The sequence below is a fragment of the Strigops habroptila genome, chromosome Z, assembly GCF_004027225.2.
Source record: "Strigops habroptila isolate Jane chromosome Z, bStrHab1.2.pri, whole genome shotgun sequence".
Classification (NCBI taxonomy): domain Eukaryota; kingdom Metazoa; phylum Chordata; class Aves; order Psittaciformes; family Psittacidae; genus Strigops; species Strigops habroptila.
This window is the reverse complement of record NC_044302.2, coordinates 65,148,428-65,164,877: the sequence shown is the minus strand read 5'-3', so window position 1 is coordinate 65,164,877 and position 16,450 is coordinate 65,148,428. Positions and strand designations below refer to the sequence as shown.

General features: G+C 37.8%; 1 protein-coding gene across 1 annotated transcript in view; it reads right to left on the bottom strand.

Moving 5' to 3' along the window:
• Nucleotides 1-232: 232 nt before the first annotated feature.
• RORB (RAR related orphan receptor B) overlaps nucleotides 233-16,450 on the bottom strand; it is a 133,808-nt gene continuing 117,590 nt past the window's right edge. The window contains exons 5-10 of the mRNA XM_030470437.2: nucleotides 12,180-12,301; nucleotides 10,761-10,893; nucleotides 8,718-8,825; nucleotides 7,479-7,589; nucleotides 4,126-4,238; nucleotides 233-3,651 (exon numbers count right to left, since the gene is read on the bottom strand). Of these exons, the coding sequence (XP_030326297.1) occupies nucleotides 3,496-3,651; nucleotides 4,126-4,238; nucleotides 7,479-7,589; nucleotides 8,718-8,825; nucleotides 10,761-10,893; nucleotides 12,180-12,301 (743 nt within the window). The 3' untranslated portion in view covers nucleotides 233-3,495. The remainder of the gene's footprint in view (nucleotides 3,652-4,125; nucleotides 4,239-7,478; nucleotides 7,590-8,717; nucleotides 8,826-10,760; nucleotides 10,894-12,179; nucleotides 12,302-16,450) is intronic.

The following is a 16,450-nucleotide window of genomic DNA, read 5'->3' as shown; positions in this document are numbered from 1 at the left end:
AAATCTAGCCAATACCATGTGATTGTTATTTCTTGTCCTATATTCAGTCAGTGATAGGCAAAAGAGGTACTATACCTATGTGTATCACAGAAAAATAAATAAAATTTATCAGCCTTAGTTACCACAAATAAATAATGTATGAGAAAGAATTTTTATTTTTCCAAATAAACTACAAGTTTATTTGCTCAAATTCTGTAAAAATAGTAACAAAAATAGAGCAAGCTGTTGATAATTAACTTTATTTGAAGAAAAAAAAAAATCTGTTGGCAATGATTGTAATTGTTTTAACAGACTATTGCCTACCAATGGCAATGAAGATTTTGTATACCAGCATCTTAATATTTTTTGGAAAAAAGGCAAGAATCCATTATTGTTCCAGGGCTGGACACTGCTACCTGTGTGGTGCCTGGCAACTAATTTAACTTCTTCTCCTTGAATTCTGCATCTGTAAAAAGTGGCAGTAATCCTTACTAATTGTAAAGGTCATGAGGTTGCAGTGATTTAAGAATAGTGCTTTAAGGATTGAAAGCCCTGTGGATGATTAAATAATGTCTTTCGCACTGGTGATCTCCATTTGGTTATCTTGCCTAAGACATAAGTAAAAAATCCCAAGGACTGATTAGCTTATTTGAAAAGAACAAAACTTTTTCAAGATGTAACACATAATTGTGAAGGACTGTTTATAAAAATGACTAACCTCTATTTATCAGCACTAAGAAGAGTAATATTTATCACATATTCTATATTCCTGGGGGTTGGCTAAATATGTTACTTTTGATATACTGAAAACAAGTTTATAAAGGATTTCAAACAAACATATATTTGTGTGTTCTTGTATTGGAAAAGACAAGGAAAATATTAATCTCTTGAAGTTAAAACTGAACACTTCTAAGGTTCAGTCTGAATTTATTTTTTTTTTTCCTAAAGAAATTCACACAAGCAATACATAAATGCAGTTAAGTTTTTTTGATATGAGAAAGAGTTAGATTTGGGGGTCCTATTCATGGATTTGCCATGTAAAAGAGACTGCAAACAGATAAATTACCCTATAAAGGAATGCCAGTCTTAGGGTTTAAGTAGTATAAAGAAGCATCAAGAGTAATCCTTTATTATGTCAATTGATGACATTTTAAAGTAATCAGCAAAGATCAGAAAATGTGTTCTGAATTTGGAGGAAAAAAGTGTTTTACATATTGCTGTTCTATAAGACTAAGTAATTTTGAAGAGCATGTTATGTTTGCAACACAATTACCAGCACAACTAACTTTGCTGTGAAGTTTTATTTTTTAATCTTTTTAAAGTTGTAAGAAGGGACCTACAGAGAAACACTTATTAGCTGGGTTTGTAACTACCCTTGTATCTGGTCTGACATTGCTAAAACAGAGCAAATACATGTTGATGTTGTCTAGACTGGATTCTGTCTTGAAACGTGAATGTAAACTTGCAAACCGGCTGATGGAGGAAAAGGGAAAACTCCACAAAGTAGTTGGAATAGCCTGTGAATTATTTGGCCATGCAGAAGAGGGAACAGATCGGGACCAGGGCTGTGTGAGCCTGCTGGAAAAGCTGGAGGCATTAAGTTATCACTGTGACAAACTAATTCTCTGCACGTAGCCTGGTGCCCACCTGAGTCCCCATAGGCTCCATGAGACACTGCTCCGCTGTGCAGCTGGGGGATCCTCTGCGCCCCTGCCAGTATGTGCCTCCTCACCTTGCCTCAGACTGCACTGACTTCTGTGCGATTTGAAATAAAGAAACGTATCTGCTTGTCACCCTGCCTTCACTTCATTTTTAATCTGCGACCTGCTGCTTCTTATTTCTGCTCCACTCTCTCCACTAGTGTCCCAGGAGGAGGCTTCTCTGCAAAAGCTCTCAGCAGGTAGAAATGGTGGTAAGGACAGAGCCATAGCAGAAACTGAATCCCTCTTCCATAGCTAAAAAGTCTGTTTTGTATCTCTAGCAGTATCCAAATACATAAATCATAACTGCTAATTAACTGTAATTAATCCACAAGATTAAGTCCATGGCAGTCTTCCACTACCCTCTGTGTTTGCCTTTGGTTTTGCAAGCAACTGCACATGAAGTGAAATCAGAGACAGACAAAAAGAAAGACCCAATCCTTTGCTTCCCTCCTGAAGTGCATCTAAAATCAACCCTATATATGTATATATATACAGTTATATACACACAGTTATACGCATACATATACGCATGTGTATGTGACATACATATAAGTATGTGTTTAACGGAAACCATTAGTCCTATCTAGATGGTGGCTGTGTCAGAAACAGTGATACTTACATTCGCCTTTGTAACCATGAACATTGCTCACTTTGACTTTCCTCCTCCTTCCCTCCCTTCCTCCCTCTGCCACTACTCTTCAGAGCTACATTTTAGACTTCTTATGGTTTTCGCTGAGTTCACTACATGTCTTTCCATTGAGTTCAGCAAAAAACAAGCCTCGCAACTAATTTTCAAAGCAGTATATATAAAACAAAGTCATGTATGTAATCAGAAAAATATGCATGTGGGATAGTCTATATTATTACTCCATGTTTCAGATACTTTACTGACATCAGGACCTTACAGTGTTCACTTTTATATATGCTGTATTTCTATAACAGGAAGAAAACTCCAAAAATACTTTTCCTCTCTTCACTAAGATCTTCCAGACAAGGCTTTTGCACCATTGATACAATCCTGATGTTTCATTTACAGGCTGTACACATGCACTACATTACACATATCTCAGAAGTGATCCTGTCATTATACATCGGCAGCTGATAAATTACTTCTGACTGGCAAAGCAAATCTTCATTGCCCAAAGTAAATCTAATACATTACTTGGAGAGTAAGAAATACATGAAGCGGGTCTGAACATCCTTTAAAAGTAGGCATGGGATTTTTAAGCTACAGCATGTATGCATATAATACCTACATATATATATATATTTTATATATATAAAAAAGTATATAGCACATATATATATATGTGTATTCCATACATGCACTGTAATTTTCAAGACAGCTACAAATTTCCACATGCATTAAACTATCTAAAAACATAGAAATAGGCAAGTCTAATAAGTGGAATTTTCTTAAATTATATTTGAACAATAAACAGCAAGAGTAATACTGCAAAGTACTGCTCTATTCTCATGTATATCTACAATAAAATTCTAGGAACAGTTGTCTCCCAAAACATCCCTCAATAAAGTAAAAAAAAAAAAAGATAACACCCATATTTGTATAATCATTGTCAGTTCAAAAATAAAAAAAAGAAAGGTAAACAAAGAAAAGAGAAAAAAGACATCCCCACTTAGAGTTGCATATTTACATTCTTCAAACTGTAGCGGTGAAAAATAATTCTATTAAGTGCAGGACATTCCTAGTGTTGCAGTAGTGACATTTTTCATAAGTTCTTCATGAAGACATTTCTTTTTTTTTATTAATAGTGATGCATTCCATGACTACGTGAAAATTCTATTATCCCCTTCACTTGCAGCCAGTGGTTGAATCTGGATTGAAAAGCTCCTTGTATAAGGGAGGAAACAGTGTGTTCACTATATCTGGATGAGATTGCTTAAATACCTGTAGTTTCTCTCCGTGCAAGTTGCAAAGTGCAGTAATGGTTGGTATCTTGGCTATTAACTGTGAGACATTAAAATAAAAAGTAAGAGGGAGGAAGAAAATTTAGTATAAATTACAGTTTCCAAAGAGAACTATGTTAACATCTTGTTGGGTAACTAAATGCAATATTCTGAACTCCATGAAAATTATGAAAAGGACCAGACATTGTTCTTACCATAAGAGGCTAAAAACAATTGTCCTGGAAATTTTAGGCAAGTGCCAAAAATGCATTAAGAAGGAACTGCCTCCAGGGGTATGTCTTTAATGCAGTGTCATTTTTGCGAGGGTGCCCATTAAAAAGGTTAGTGGACTGAACAAAAAATGGTAAAAGGAACCAGGGATAAGAGTAAGACTAGCTTTACTACTCCTGCACACTGCAAGCACTTAAAATACTCCTTTTAACTTACATTAATGTGCCAATACATGGAGAAATTGCTAAAAAATTTAAAATAGTTGTGATCAAGGAATGCTTGACTATTTGTTTTAACAATTTACCTTTGTCAAAGTCTCATCGTCGAGGTGGTTCTTCTGGATCACATGTTGAAGTGCAAAGTAAATCTTTTCCTGAAGCTTCTGGACTTTCCTTGGCTCTATTAACCAGGCTCGATCTGTGAAAAAGGCAGGCAAGAGCTCAAGTCAAGAATGCACAGATGTGGGGCACGCTCTTGGATGAACACAGTGTCACATGCTGGCAAGCATTCACAGCAGTCATAATTCCCATGAGGATGGACTGCATGATAATTAAGACATGCTTCAGACACAAAACATCTTAATCCATTAAAGGGTCACCTGAGAGTTTAATTAACAAATTGTAGAGAAATGCAATATTAGCTCTGCATCTCTTTGTTTAAACCACGATGTTAAAGATGGGAGTAGAAATGAAACAAGGCCCAACCATTTTATTATTCTCTGTTGGTGCAATCATCATTTCAACTTCATACTGGCTAGGTAAAAAACATGTCATGTTATCTCAGTGTCTTAATACATAAATAATAAATATATTGATCAAAACAGTTCTTTGAAAATAATAGAATATAATTATTTAAAAATTAAAATAAAATATATCTCATCATTTACTAGGCTAACATTTTGAGACCAAATATTATATTCTGAGTAAAAAGAAATGGCTTCCCTCAAAAGACTTTCTTTAATAATTCAAAAGAATTATGAGTTGTTGCAATGTCTTGAAGTGCAAATTTCTCATTATTTAAAAATGTTCTCTTTTTAAACAACAGAAAATAAAAGATTATCTAGGAGAATAAAACAGTTAAGACACAATTGTTTGGAAACCTATAAGGCTTCTACTGAACTCAAACCCCAAGTCTCTGTGGTCTTCCTTAAGAACTATATTCTCACAAGTCATAGCTTCTGGAGACAAACACACAGGAAGAGAAGTAGAAGACCTCAGACAATCCACAAACCATTAATACAGTGTATTTACAGCACCATTGAACTTTCTGTTTTCCCACACTGCAAACTTGCTTCTTCCTCCATCCCTCAAACCAGACCAATTCTTGGGTATACATTTTAGCTTTCAAACAGGAAATAAAATCTATTCTAACAAAGGGCATGAATCTACATGTACAAATTGAAAAGTAAAGGAAAATGCCTTTCACTTTCAGAGCTCTTTCACCCATTCCCAGTCACTGAAATAATGCATAGAAATAATATGTCAACCATTTCAATGAGTGCACATGTCACAGAGGCTGTAGCTGAATAGTATTTCATCACGGGAAGAGCACGATTCTGTCATTTGCCTGACTGTGGAGAGGGGTGCATGAAAAGTGTCCACCACCAAGTACTGTGAAAAGAAACAAAACCAAGCCTCTAGCTACCTAACAGATGATCAGGAAAAGAAAGTAATTTTTTTGCAAAGCTTAGAGAATCATGCTCTCAGAAGGTAAGCCAATGGATCCTGTGCCACCGGTGGCCATAGAAAGAGAATTAGCCAAGACAACACATAGTTGCTACACAAATAAGCACACAGTAATATTTAGACTTCAATGGTTAGGTGCCAAATTTTATGCTATTGCAAAAACATTCCGTTCAATACTGTTCAATCAAGGCTTACTGTAGCAGAATGGAGCTAAAATGATCTATCTTAAATATTTGAAGTGGAGGACAGGTTTAATCACTTATCTGTCATGGAACGTGCTGTATATAATAGAAGAGTTCTTAAATTTATGACAAAAGCTAGGTGAAACTTTTACAATGGATATTAACTTTGTCTCCCAAAACGTGGTTTCTACTACCTGAAAACCGTCTGCAAATTTGGCTGGAATGCACCAGGTACCTCTAGTTATATTCATAAAAGTGCAGAAAAAAGACAATAGATTAGAGTCTACCCACACAGGGTACAAAAAGCAGTGGTTCAACTGTAATTTTTTGTTTGGGTTTTCAATTTGTGTATCTTTAAAGACTGCACAGACCACTAGGCTGGAGAGTAATGTAGGCAAGAAGATGAGGGACAACTTCAAAGATCTGCTTTTGCAAAAAGGAACAGGACCAGTCAGAATTTCAGAATTTCACACCGGGGGCAGCCAGGTAAGTGTCTTACCACCTAGGTCCGGCATTTTTGCAGGTGAAGATGCCCCTGCCACCTTCTCTGGACGCCTTCAGCAATGTTTTAACCTCTGACATCAGAAATCAAGGTAAAGAATCACCTCTAAGTGGTTAGGCCCATCCTAAAGGAGAAGATCTGGAACTGTGCTCTGAATCAAATGGAAAATGGGTCAGATACCGGGCTTTGTAGCCTTAGCAATTGTATTAGTGGATGTTCTTAGGTCCCCTTACTCCTGATGGGACCACTCTGCTTCCTGTAAACTACCTAAACACTGAGATCAAGGGCAGAAGAATCACTTTTCAGGATGGTAGCTTCTGTAGAAAAGAAACTTGAATATGAGTACTTTCCACAGGGAACATCCATGTACCTATATTAGTGGATGAAAGGACTGGTGCAGTTATTTCTGTGAAGCAGTGCTTAGTTTTTACAGTGGATGTCATTAGTGATGAGAATGAACATGTTGACACCATCTGTGCTAGTCTAATTCTGCCTAACAGAATCTCCACCATAGATGTGCAAAAGGCCAAAGTGACCTAGAGGAAGTTTTTAGCAGAACATGCTGGGAAAAAAATTCATGGCAAGATTTTTTGTAAAGGTCTTTCAAGAGGTCATCCTTAGCGGGAACTGGAGATCTACCTCCCCTGAGGCGTGTTTAAAAATCCTACACTAAACTGCGAGTTTATCTACTCAGTCCACCTTCTGAGTCAATTCAATCACAAAAATCTCTTTTCTTGGTCGGACAGCTAGCACTCATTGAATGAATGCTTGCCTGTGCAGAGTTATGATATATGAACGCATGAAAAAGAGCATGTTGCCCCTGGAATCACCACTTTTCACCTGGAACTAAGTTCAGACAGGACCTCATACAGATTTTTACTGCTCTTGTTCTTATACCCACAATAAAAGCCAATCATAGGAACTATATAATCTGCTCAGGAGCAAAATGCTAGGAGGAACATGTACCTCCGAGAGTATCATGCTTCTCTGTATGTGGTCTGGAGGAATGTCAGCCTGCACTGCTTATCCGCACAATCCTGCTCCATGCCTGTTATCCCCACACTTTGGATATATTTCCAGTATGTGTAATTTCTGATAATCTACCAGAAAGAGAATGAGGTATATTTGGGTAATTCACATCTTCTTCCATTGCTTAATACAATGCTTAATATTGCTTAATACAATGCTTAATATTGCTTAATACAGCTTAAACGGCTGTTTAAGTAGGTAGAAATAGAGGTGGACAAGGAGGAAAAAAACCATTATGGTGTTTGGAATGAAAAATTACCTGGTGATATCAGAACAGCAGATGAAAACAAGGCAATTTCCTCCTCAGTCAGCTGTAAGGAACATAAATTCTTTGCAAAGTCAAACGCTTCATTCACCAGATCATCAGAACCTGCAGACCACAGAGGACAAAATCAGTGCTAGAAATTTATCAGCTCTTTAACCTGACATGAAAAGTACATTGGTTTGGCATCAAAAAAATTTGTGAGCGAATGTCTGTACTGCTAAAACAACTGCCTTTCATCAGCTGTTACGATTCTACGTGTCCTTAATATTTAGCACTAAAACACCCACTGAATCACAAAAAATATCAAGAATTAGGGGCACTACCTGTACAAAAGTTGCATCTTAGAAGAGTGTTTTCTATTCCCAGTGTGGAAAGAAATGTTATTTCTAAACAGATACTAAATAGAAAAGAGGTGAATGACCAGTCCTAAATAACTTTCACATACATAATTTTATTAATGGTGCAAATATTTATGAAAATTTGTGAAAACATCATAAAGACCAAAATAAATTAACTAATGCATATTCAGAAAATGCTTTAAGCTTGTACAGTAGTGTTACATTTATCCATAAGCAAATAAGAAAAATATATATCTATATGATAAATATATATATATTTGAAGCAAATCTCTCTCTCTTTGAGAGAGAGTTTGGTCCTGATAATGCATCAGTCTCATGGATGGGCAAAAGACATCCATTGAGCTATTAACATTTCAGGTAGCACTCAATATCATGTTGAGAAATGATGCAATTGTTTCAATGGATGAATTTAAATGAGCTTAAAAGTTTTAGGCAATCCAGTATTTTAGTTAAGTCCTTGTCTATATTTTGTAGTAGTTCATCAGTTTAGTCCCTTTGTTGCTGGTGCTAAAATTGCCTCTGCAGAATGTAATTAATGGGAGTGATTTGATATATCAAGCATAACTGAACTATGATGATAAACTTCTTGGCTCCTGTCATAAACTAATGTTTTATTAAAACTTCAAGTGGCAGAGTAAGAAATCTACCTGAAGAACCCTCATGCTACTCTTTTTTATTAGAGAAAAACACCTATCACTGCTAGCAACTAGTGGAGTCATCTTTCTTTCCTTTTTTCAGTTCCAGCTTAGAGATTTGTAGGTTTGAGGATTCAACATTTACTGGAGATTTTCATTGTGGGTCACTATTTTCAGAAAGACAAATCAGTCACTATGTGGCTTAATTTAATTGGTTGAAAAGAAGAAAACCAACATACCCAAGGCTTTAAACATTTGCATCCCTCCATACTTTCCTTCAAACAGAACGGTATTGTTGAGTGGGTTGAAGGCACGGCACATTCTCACCAAAACCACTTCCAAGCAGCCTATCAGACATGAGAAAGAGCAAAAGTACCACACATTACTGCAAACCATCAGAATATATGAAAATATATGAATTTTCTTGAAAATATTTAAGGATACATCAGTTATTAGAAACATTAGCAGGGATCGACACTCGTTAAAGGCATCTAGATGGTATCTCTCTGAATGAGAGAAAAAATATTTCTGTCTGCTTTGGATATAAAAAGGGGTAATTTCTGGTCCAGCCTAACCACCCTTTCTTTAGATTGATTTTCCCCCTCATTGCAGCAAGTTGGCAGCCTAGGCTTAATCTGAATTTAAGCCTGGGCAAATATTTTCAATTTGAAATATTTTATGCTAAAAATCAGCCATTTATTGATACTCCTTTAAAGTAATATGAGGTTTTTTTAGGCTTTTTAAGGCATACAAAAAAGCAGGTTCATTCAATGTATATATAAATCCCAGCTTCATTTGGCTGGAGGGGAAGAATATCACAAAGTGTTTTTAGAGAGAAAATAGAAGTTAAAGTAATGTGAAGAACACCCCTAAATTGGGGTTTACTTTTGTTTCTCTTTTTTTTTGCTTTAAGGTTGGGGAATAGCCAAAAGATCCCCCCACCCCACCTTTTTTTTTTTTTTTATTTCTCTCCTTATATTTCCATATTATTTCCTAACTGCAAAAAGATGCAGTGTGGGAAAATTAAGGGAAAAAATTTAAACATCCCTTAACTAAATCCAAATCTCCTGTAAGATGAACTCTGAATCTGAGGATTCTTTTGCAGACATGCTTTTGAGTGGAAAAAGTCTGATTTTCTAAGTCCTGCTCAGCATTAACAGCAAAACAGAAAATAAAACCTGACATATTTATACATGCTGAAGCTAAACAGAGTTGTCGGACAGTACGGTCAAACATAACTAAATACTTCACTGAAGGTGCAGTTGTGTTGTTAGCTTTGCCAGCCAAATGAAGGAAGTAAATTGGGTGTCACTGGCATCTGCGGAAGCAGTAGGAGCTTAAAAAAATTAGTTCTTATGCTACAACTCTGTTTTTCCAGGATGTTGCCTGTGTGTTCCCAAGGTCTCTGTATCCCTTCCCTTTGCACCTGTGCTTGTTGCCTCAGTCCAGCCCCAAACTGAGCCACAGCCCTCTGTGTACAGAGCGCTGAATCACACTGGCTTTCTGCTGTAATGAAGAACTCTCTTTTGAAATAGGAAGCATTTCTTATGCTTTAACGAGCTGCCTCAAACAGCATCCTGCATTTTACACATGGAGGGTGCAAGAAACTGATATGACAGGGTAAATGCAGTTAATTACCAGTTGCAGTTCGCTTGGTCATACCAGTTTGTCCTCTTGAGTTTGGCAGTGATTTTGTCATGATTCTTCTGGAGGACAGAACCCAAGTCCCATGACAGGGAAGGAAATCCTTTTCTCCCTTGCCCTTATGCACACACGTGCACACCCAGGCACGCAGAGAGAGCACAGCCGGAGCACAGTGCTGTAATCCGCTCTCATTTATTCTGAAACTAACTGGCACCAGCAGGGATTTTCCCTCCTGTGCACTAGCTGGAGGGTATTTCTGTAGTCTCATTAAAAAGATTAGAGATGACCACAGAGGCGGGCCCTGGTGAGCCTGCGTTCATTTCACTAATGACAAGTGGGGATTTTACAGGGTGGCAGATGACTGATTTGACCAGCTCAATTCGCAGGGTTCTTCCACCACATGTCAGTTTGAAGACTGCAGTTTCTGCAATGACTGTGTGCATGCGCTTACTTAATAACCCAGACCTACTGTAAAGGAAGGTAGTAACACGACTAATGTGGAAAAATATGGAAGGGTTAATGCAGCTAATTAAACAGACTGAAATTAGGGCTCCTTCAAAATTAAACTGATTTGCAGAACAAGTAAGAAGAGCACATTTGTAATGTGCTGGATGCTAAAGCCTCTGGTGCTTACCCACCTGATTTAAGGAGAAGAATTTGGTCATTCTGGCAGAGCTCCATGAAGCCTGTTATGCGCTTTGCAAACTCCACCACGTACTGGATAGCATGGGTGATCTGAATGGCACACTGCTGCCACAGAGCTTCTCTGGTCTTCCGGGAAAATATACACAGAAAAGCAAAGCAGTGAGCAAGAGGGTTCATCAGTGCATTAAGTTCTTCAGGTGGCCTCACAGAAAGGCACGGACCTCAGACTCTGACCCCACCTGCTGGCAGAGCTAGCAGCATCTCTGCTTCTCAAGGCACCTGACACTTTTCACTAGAAGGCTGTTTTCACAAGCCAATTGCCCCAATGATCTGAACTCCGGCATTGCCTCTTCAAAGGGGAAGAATGAATTGTCCAATGTTAAAATGTGTTTTTAATGCTGCCTTTTGTGCAAGATAGACAAACAGTAGCACAAACAATGTAAATGTCCCAGAGTACTCTTAGGGAAGAAGTGGCACAGTGCTACTAAGTTATCCAACAAAATATTTTTGCTAGTTTGAAACTTAAAATAACCTATAATTAAAGTATCATTGCAATCTGAACACTGATTCCATCAAAAATTTTTTTCCTTGATAATAGTTTTCCTTGCACACACAAGTGCATGAATGTAAATTGATGCTCTTGGTCTCTGCAAGCTGTGATGTGCCTTTATTCTAGTATGCTAGATGCATAGTATGCATAGCCCCTCAGCTTTCAAATATCAAGCTGGAGCATCTTCTTTCTCTTGCGTGATCAGGTAATGTGCCAACTGAAATCTGACTGAAGAATCATTGCTAGTGATGCTGGTGCAAAAGGCACAAAGATTTCTGTTAACTGGACTACACCTGAAGAGATGCCAATGGGAAATAGTCTAAACTTGACCTGAGAATTTCAGAGGTACAACAAAAATGGAGTGTAATGAGATAATTTTTCCACCCAGTTTTGAACAACTTCAATTTAAGGAGTAATTTCAGTTTCTCATTTTCTGTTGTCTGTAAATGACAGGTATTTGTTATTCACATAAAAAGGGGATGGGTTTTAAAATTTATAAGGAAACAAAGTTAGCTTGTCTTTTTTCTCAATATCCTTACAACAGGGGATCCAATCCTGATCATATTAAAGTCACTGATTTTCTGCATGAAGTTTAGACCTGTGATAAGAAGCAAAGCGTGGAAAGCTGGATTCCACAACCAGGCCTAACCTTTGACATTAACAAACATCCCAACATGCTGGAAAGCTGGTGCTTTTTATGAAGTGTCACTCCTTTGCTTTCTGTAACCACTCCTCAAAGATATTTAAAAGCCTATTTTGATTTGTTTGAAACTCATCAGTATATCCTTGCCAAATACATTATTACGTGTTAACAATTTCAAACCATAAGGTGCAGAAGAAAAAGCATATTACAGGTTTGTACCTTGCTCTGGTAAACCTTAATTTCTTCATATGTGTGAGTCTGCCAGGCTAGCTGGTGCAGTTCCTCCATTGTATATTGACATGTCTCCAAATGAGATTTGATGATATTCTGTGCAATTCGATCTGTGAAGAAGTGAATAAAAAGCATGAAACAGTGAACAGTGATTTGCAATAGCAAAATGCTGGAAACATTAAAGTTGCTGGAAAATGCAGATTAAAAAAAAAAAAAATCTTTTCTTTGCAATGCTACCTTCCTCATTTTTTTAAGATCTCATTTTCTGAAGATGACTGTTGCAAAATATTTCAGTATTCAACCCAAAGGCAAATAATGCTTGATAAATAGTGCATCTGGAAATGAAAGTAACAATGAATCTTGTAAAACTATTCAGAATCTTTCATTCTGGAAGTGTTTTTTTTTTTTTTTCCCGTGTTTAAATAATTTTCATTTGGAAAACCTGGTTACTTCATCATTTCTGTCTGCACCAAGCCTGTGCAGGTGTCCAGCTCTGACAGCTCAATCCTTGCATGGGCATTTGCATTACCTTGGGGTGACTCATATGAGAGAAACAGGAAACAGGTCTCCTCTTTTTTCTCAAATTACTTTTCAGCTGATTTAGTTTTCAATTTCTGATTTCGTCTGAACATGAATATGGAGACTGGTGCTAGCAAGGGGTGAAAACTAGTGTCCTGGGTTTTCATAGAATCACAGAATCATGGAATGGTTTCGTTTGGAAGGGACCTTAAAGATCGTCTAGTTCCACCCCCACTGCCATGGGTAGGGATCCCTTCCAGTAGACCAGGTTGCTCAAAGCCCCATCCAAGCTGGCCTTGAGGGAGAGATGGAGGGAATAGATTTCACATACGGGATTAAGTTATTATTATTCTCAAATTGCAGCCTTAGAAACTACTGCCTAACATGGAATGCAGGATGCAAGGGCGAAGGGAAACATTCAGTGCTGGCCTGAGATCCCACTGAAATGAAAAGTAAACCTCTCGGGGAAGTATTTTGAAGTAGATCTTTGCCCTTAAAGCCACTCGAGTGGATTAAAAAGATTTTTACAAAAAATTCCAACATGAATTCATTAGTACTAGAAGTTGAAATGTCCTGATAAAACATGCTATAGAAATGTGATGATTTCTTATTTTTCAGCTTTGACACCTATATATCTAGTGAAGCTCAGTGCTTCAGCCTGAAGACATTGCTTAAGATGAACCCCTTTCAAAAAACAGAACAAAGTAGAAGCCACAGAACTGAACTGAGAAGCCCTTGTGGCAGAACTGGCATTTCACAGAAAATGTGTTTGTCAAAAAAGAAGGGACATTGACAATGCATTAGCCAAACCTGAGCATGGGAAGTAGAAAGAACTAAGAATGTCATCATTTACTCATTCACATCCTCAAGATTAACAGTAGGTGGATCTGGTGCTTGGAGTACCAAACTAACTGTTTCTTTGGCCAAACGTTGACTGAATTTTAAAACATCAGCAAGAAGGAAAGCTGAAAAATGAATGTAAACATGTATATGCTCCCTGAAATCACTGCTATAGGAGTGTTATTTAAAGGAGAGATGTCTGTGCTACTGTCACAGCTAATAAGCTGAGACTCAATGCAAAGGTGCTGAAGAAAACACAAAAGAGTTCCAGGTTTTTGTAGGAACAATAAAACCTGCTCAATTCAATCTTTACAGGTACCCCTTTAAAGGTCAACACTATCTTTAGGTTTCCTGATGAGAAAATTGGCTCAAGCATAAAATAAGTAAAAGCATATGCTCGTAATATGCAGGGATCTATCCATTGTTCTTTTATGGAATGTTGGATGCAAGTGTTAACCCATGATGGTAAGCTGTTGCATTTTACAGTGAAACCACATAAATGAGCATGGTGGAATAAATGGATGATGTATTTAAACAGATATTTTTTAAAGTATTGACAAAGATTTATTTTCATTTCCTTAAGACAAGGAAATAACACCCATCTTTTTTAGGAAGATTGAATTTCAGATGTTAAGCCCCCTACTGTTCTATTTAAAGTACGGTTTTAACAATATCATCTTTCTAGAAACATCCTTAGACAAAGTAAACCTGACTGCACAAGTTAAGCTCAAGCTATAGGTTTTGTCACTTATATTCCTGGAAGGCTTTAACCAGACAGAACTGAGGTATGGGTATAGGAACATTTAGGCCTTGTATCTAAAATACCAGTGAAAGAAGTACGAGTTCAACTCGTATTACAATTCTGCCGCCTGAATGGTGAAGGATTTTCCTCTCTGTACCCACCGGATGGTCTTTTTCTTTCTAATGCTTCCTAGCCCAGGTCTCCTAGCCATACCATTTGTTACAGAAGCTGGAACTCTTCAAAATCTTGACATGAAGAAATACCTCACATACTTTAATATTACTGCATAGGCAGATTTTGAATCAGGTAAGGTGACTTGATGCTAACAATCTGAAAATAAAACCATTTCACTGACCTCAAAATACACTTGATTAGCAGCTCTACATAACTGCAAAGATCCTCAGCTCCACTCCTTTTCCTACCATTTATGTATTTTCCGTAGGACAAAGAGCTTACAAACTCTTTAGGGTTTTGTAGGGATGGCATCCTGTGTTTTACCCCTATACATATTTTCCTTGTGTACTTGTGCTTATGTTGAGCTGACATTAAAATCCATTTAGATGTGTGAAGGCTTAGGGTAATCACAGCAAGCAGCAGCTCTGAATGCTTATATCCAAAGAGGAATCAGGTGCAAGACAGACTTGAAACTCTTGCACCGCAGGCTAGGCAAGGCTGAGTGTGTGATGGAAAGGGTACACTGGGTCTCAGGGGAGGAGCAGCCTGCTCATTCAGCACAGGCAGCAGAGAAGGCTGCTTGCTTACGCTCAACAGTGGAGTCACTGGAAGGAGTTTTATGCAAATGTAGCATACACTGAGTATGCAGAGCTGATTGATATGATGCAAAAATTAACAAAGTATGAGCTTGTCTTGTCTTCTCAGATGGTCCAGCAACAGAAGATCCAATGCAGGCAGAGCAAAGAGCATCACTCTCATAGGGTTTCAAAGACCATAGCCTTTTTTTCTGTAATTTTCAAATTTTTTTCACTTTTGCATCTTTTCACTTTTGAAGTCGGAATCAGCACAGATCTCAGAAATCCCATGCAGAAAGAGGTTCCTAAATCACTGGGAAGAATGTACTGACATCTAATGTAAACTGTCCTGTCACATGGCACAGTTACTGTGCTGTACAAAAACGATACATTTCTGTGAGACCTGGCAGCTCTGAAGCACTGCTGGCAACTGAGTTCAGCAGATTAATTCTCTTAGTAGAACTAGAAAGAAAGGGTAAATGAGGAAAAAAAGCAAACAGCTTCTTACAGTGAGACAGAGAGCTATTGCCTTGCTGCAGAGGCTACGGCCTTAATCCTATGGAGGTACTCTGCTGGGGTGATGCTCAACAGCAATGTCCCTCCTGTTCTCCAGGCTACCAGAGTCCACCACAGCTACTCCAAGCATCAAATCTTGATTGTTGTTTGTTTTGTTTTCAAAAATCTTGGGCCAGAGATTTCAAGGATCCCCTTACACTGGAAGCTGCACAGACACAACTAGGAATCCTGATTTGGATGTGCTGCGAGAACTATAAAAGACAACTCCACTTTTGTCACCTCAATGTGAACTGCATTTCTGCTTGAAATGTTGTCAGTTTCCATTTTGTGTAATTTACTGCAGGTTTGCAAGGCTTGCATTATGAAAAGGAAAACAAAAGAGATGATGTTGGCTACTTAGGTGTGAGAATCAAAGTCTGCAACACTTTCTTTTACAAGCACAAACTGCTGCAGCTGCTGAGTGCAAATTAATGATTCCAACCAAAAGAATTACTGAGCTTGCATGATAGTACACCACCAGCATTATAATTACAGATGTAAACTGGAGCAGTTGTAAATCTCATCTGCTGTAGTATGTAAACACAAACGTAGACCTAGGTGTTTCACTCCTCCTGTCTACATCCTGGGTTTATTATATTAGGGCAATATCTCCTAACATGCATCATGATCACTTCATATCACATGATACCATGTGGAACCTGGAAGCCACAGCATATCCTCAAGATTGACTCTACCTGGGAAACATGGTCCACGGGCAATAACATGTTACCAGGGTCTGAACTCCAGCATGCACTGTGACATGGAAACATTTACATGAGATGGTAGCTTGCTTCTAAGTTTGAAGATTTCTTAGTATTGGTACCTTGAAAATTTTCATAGAAAAACGGACACTT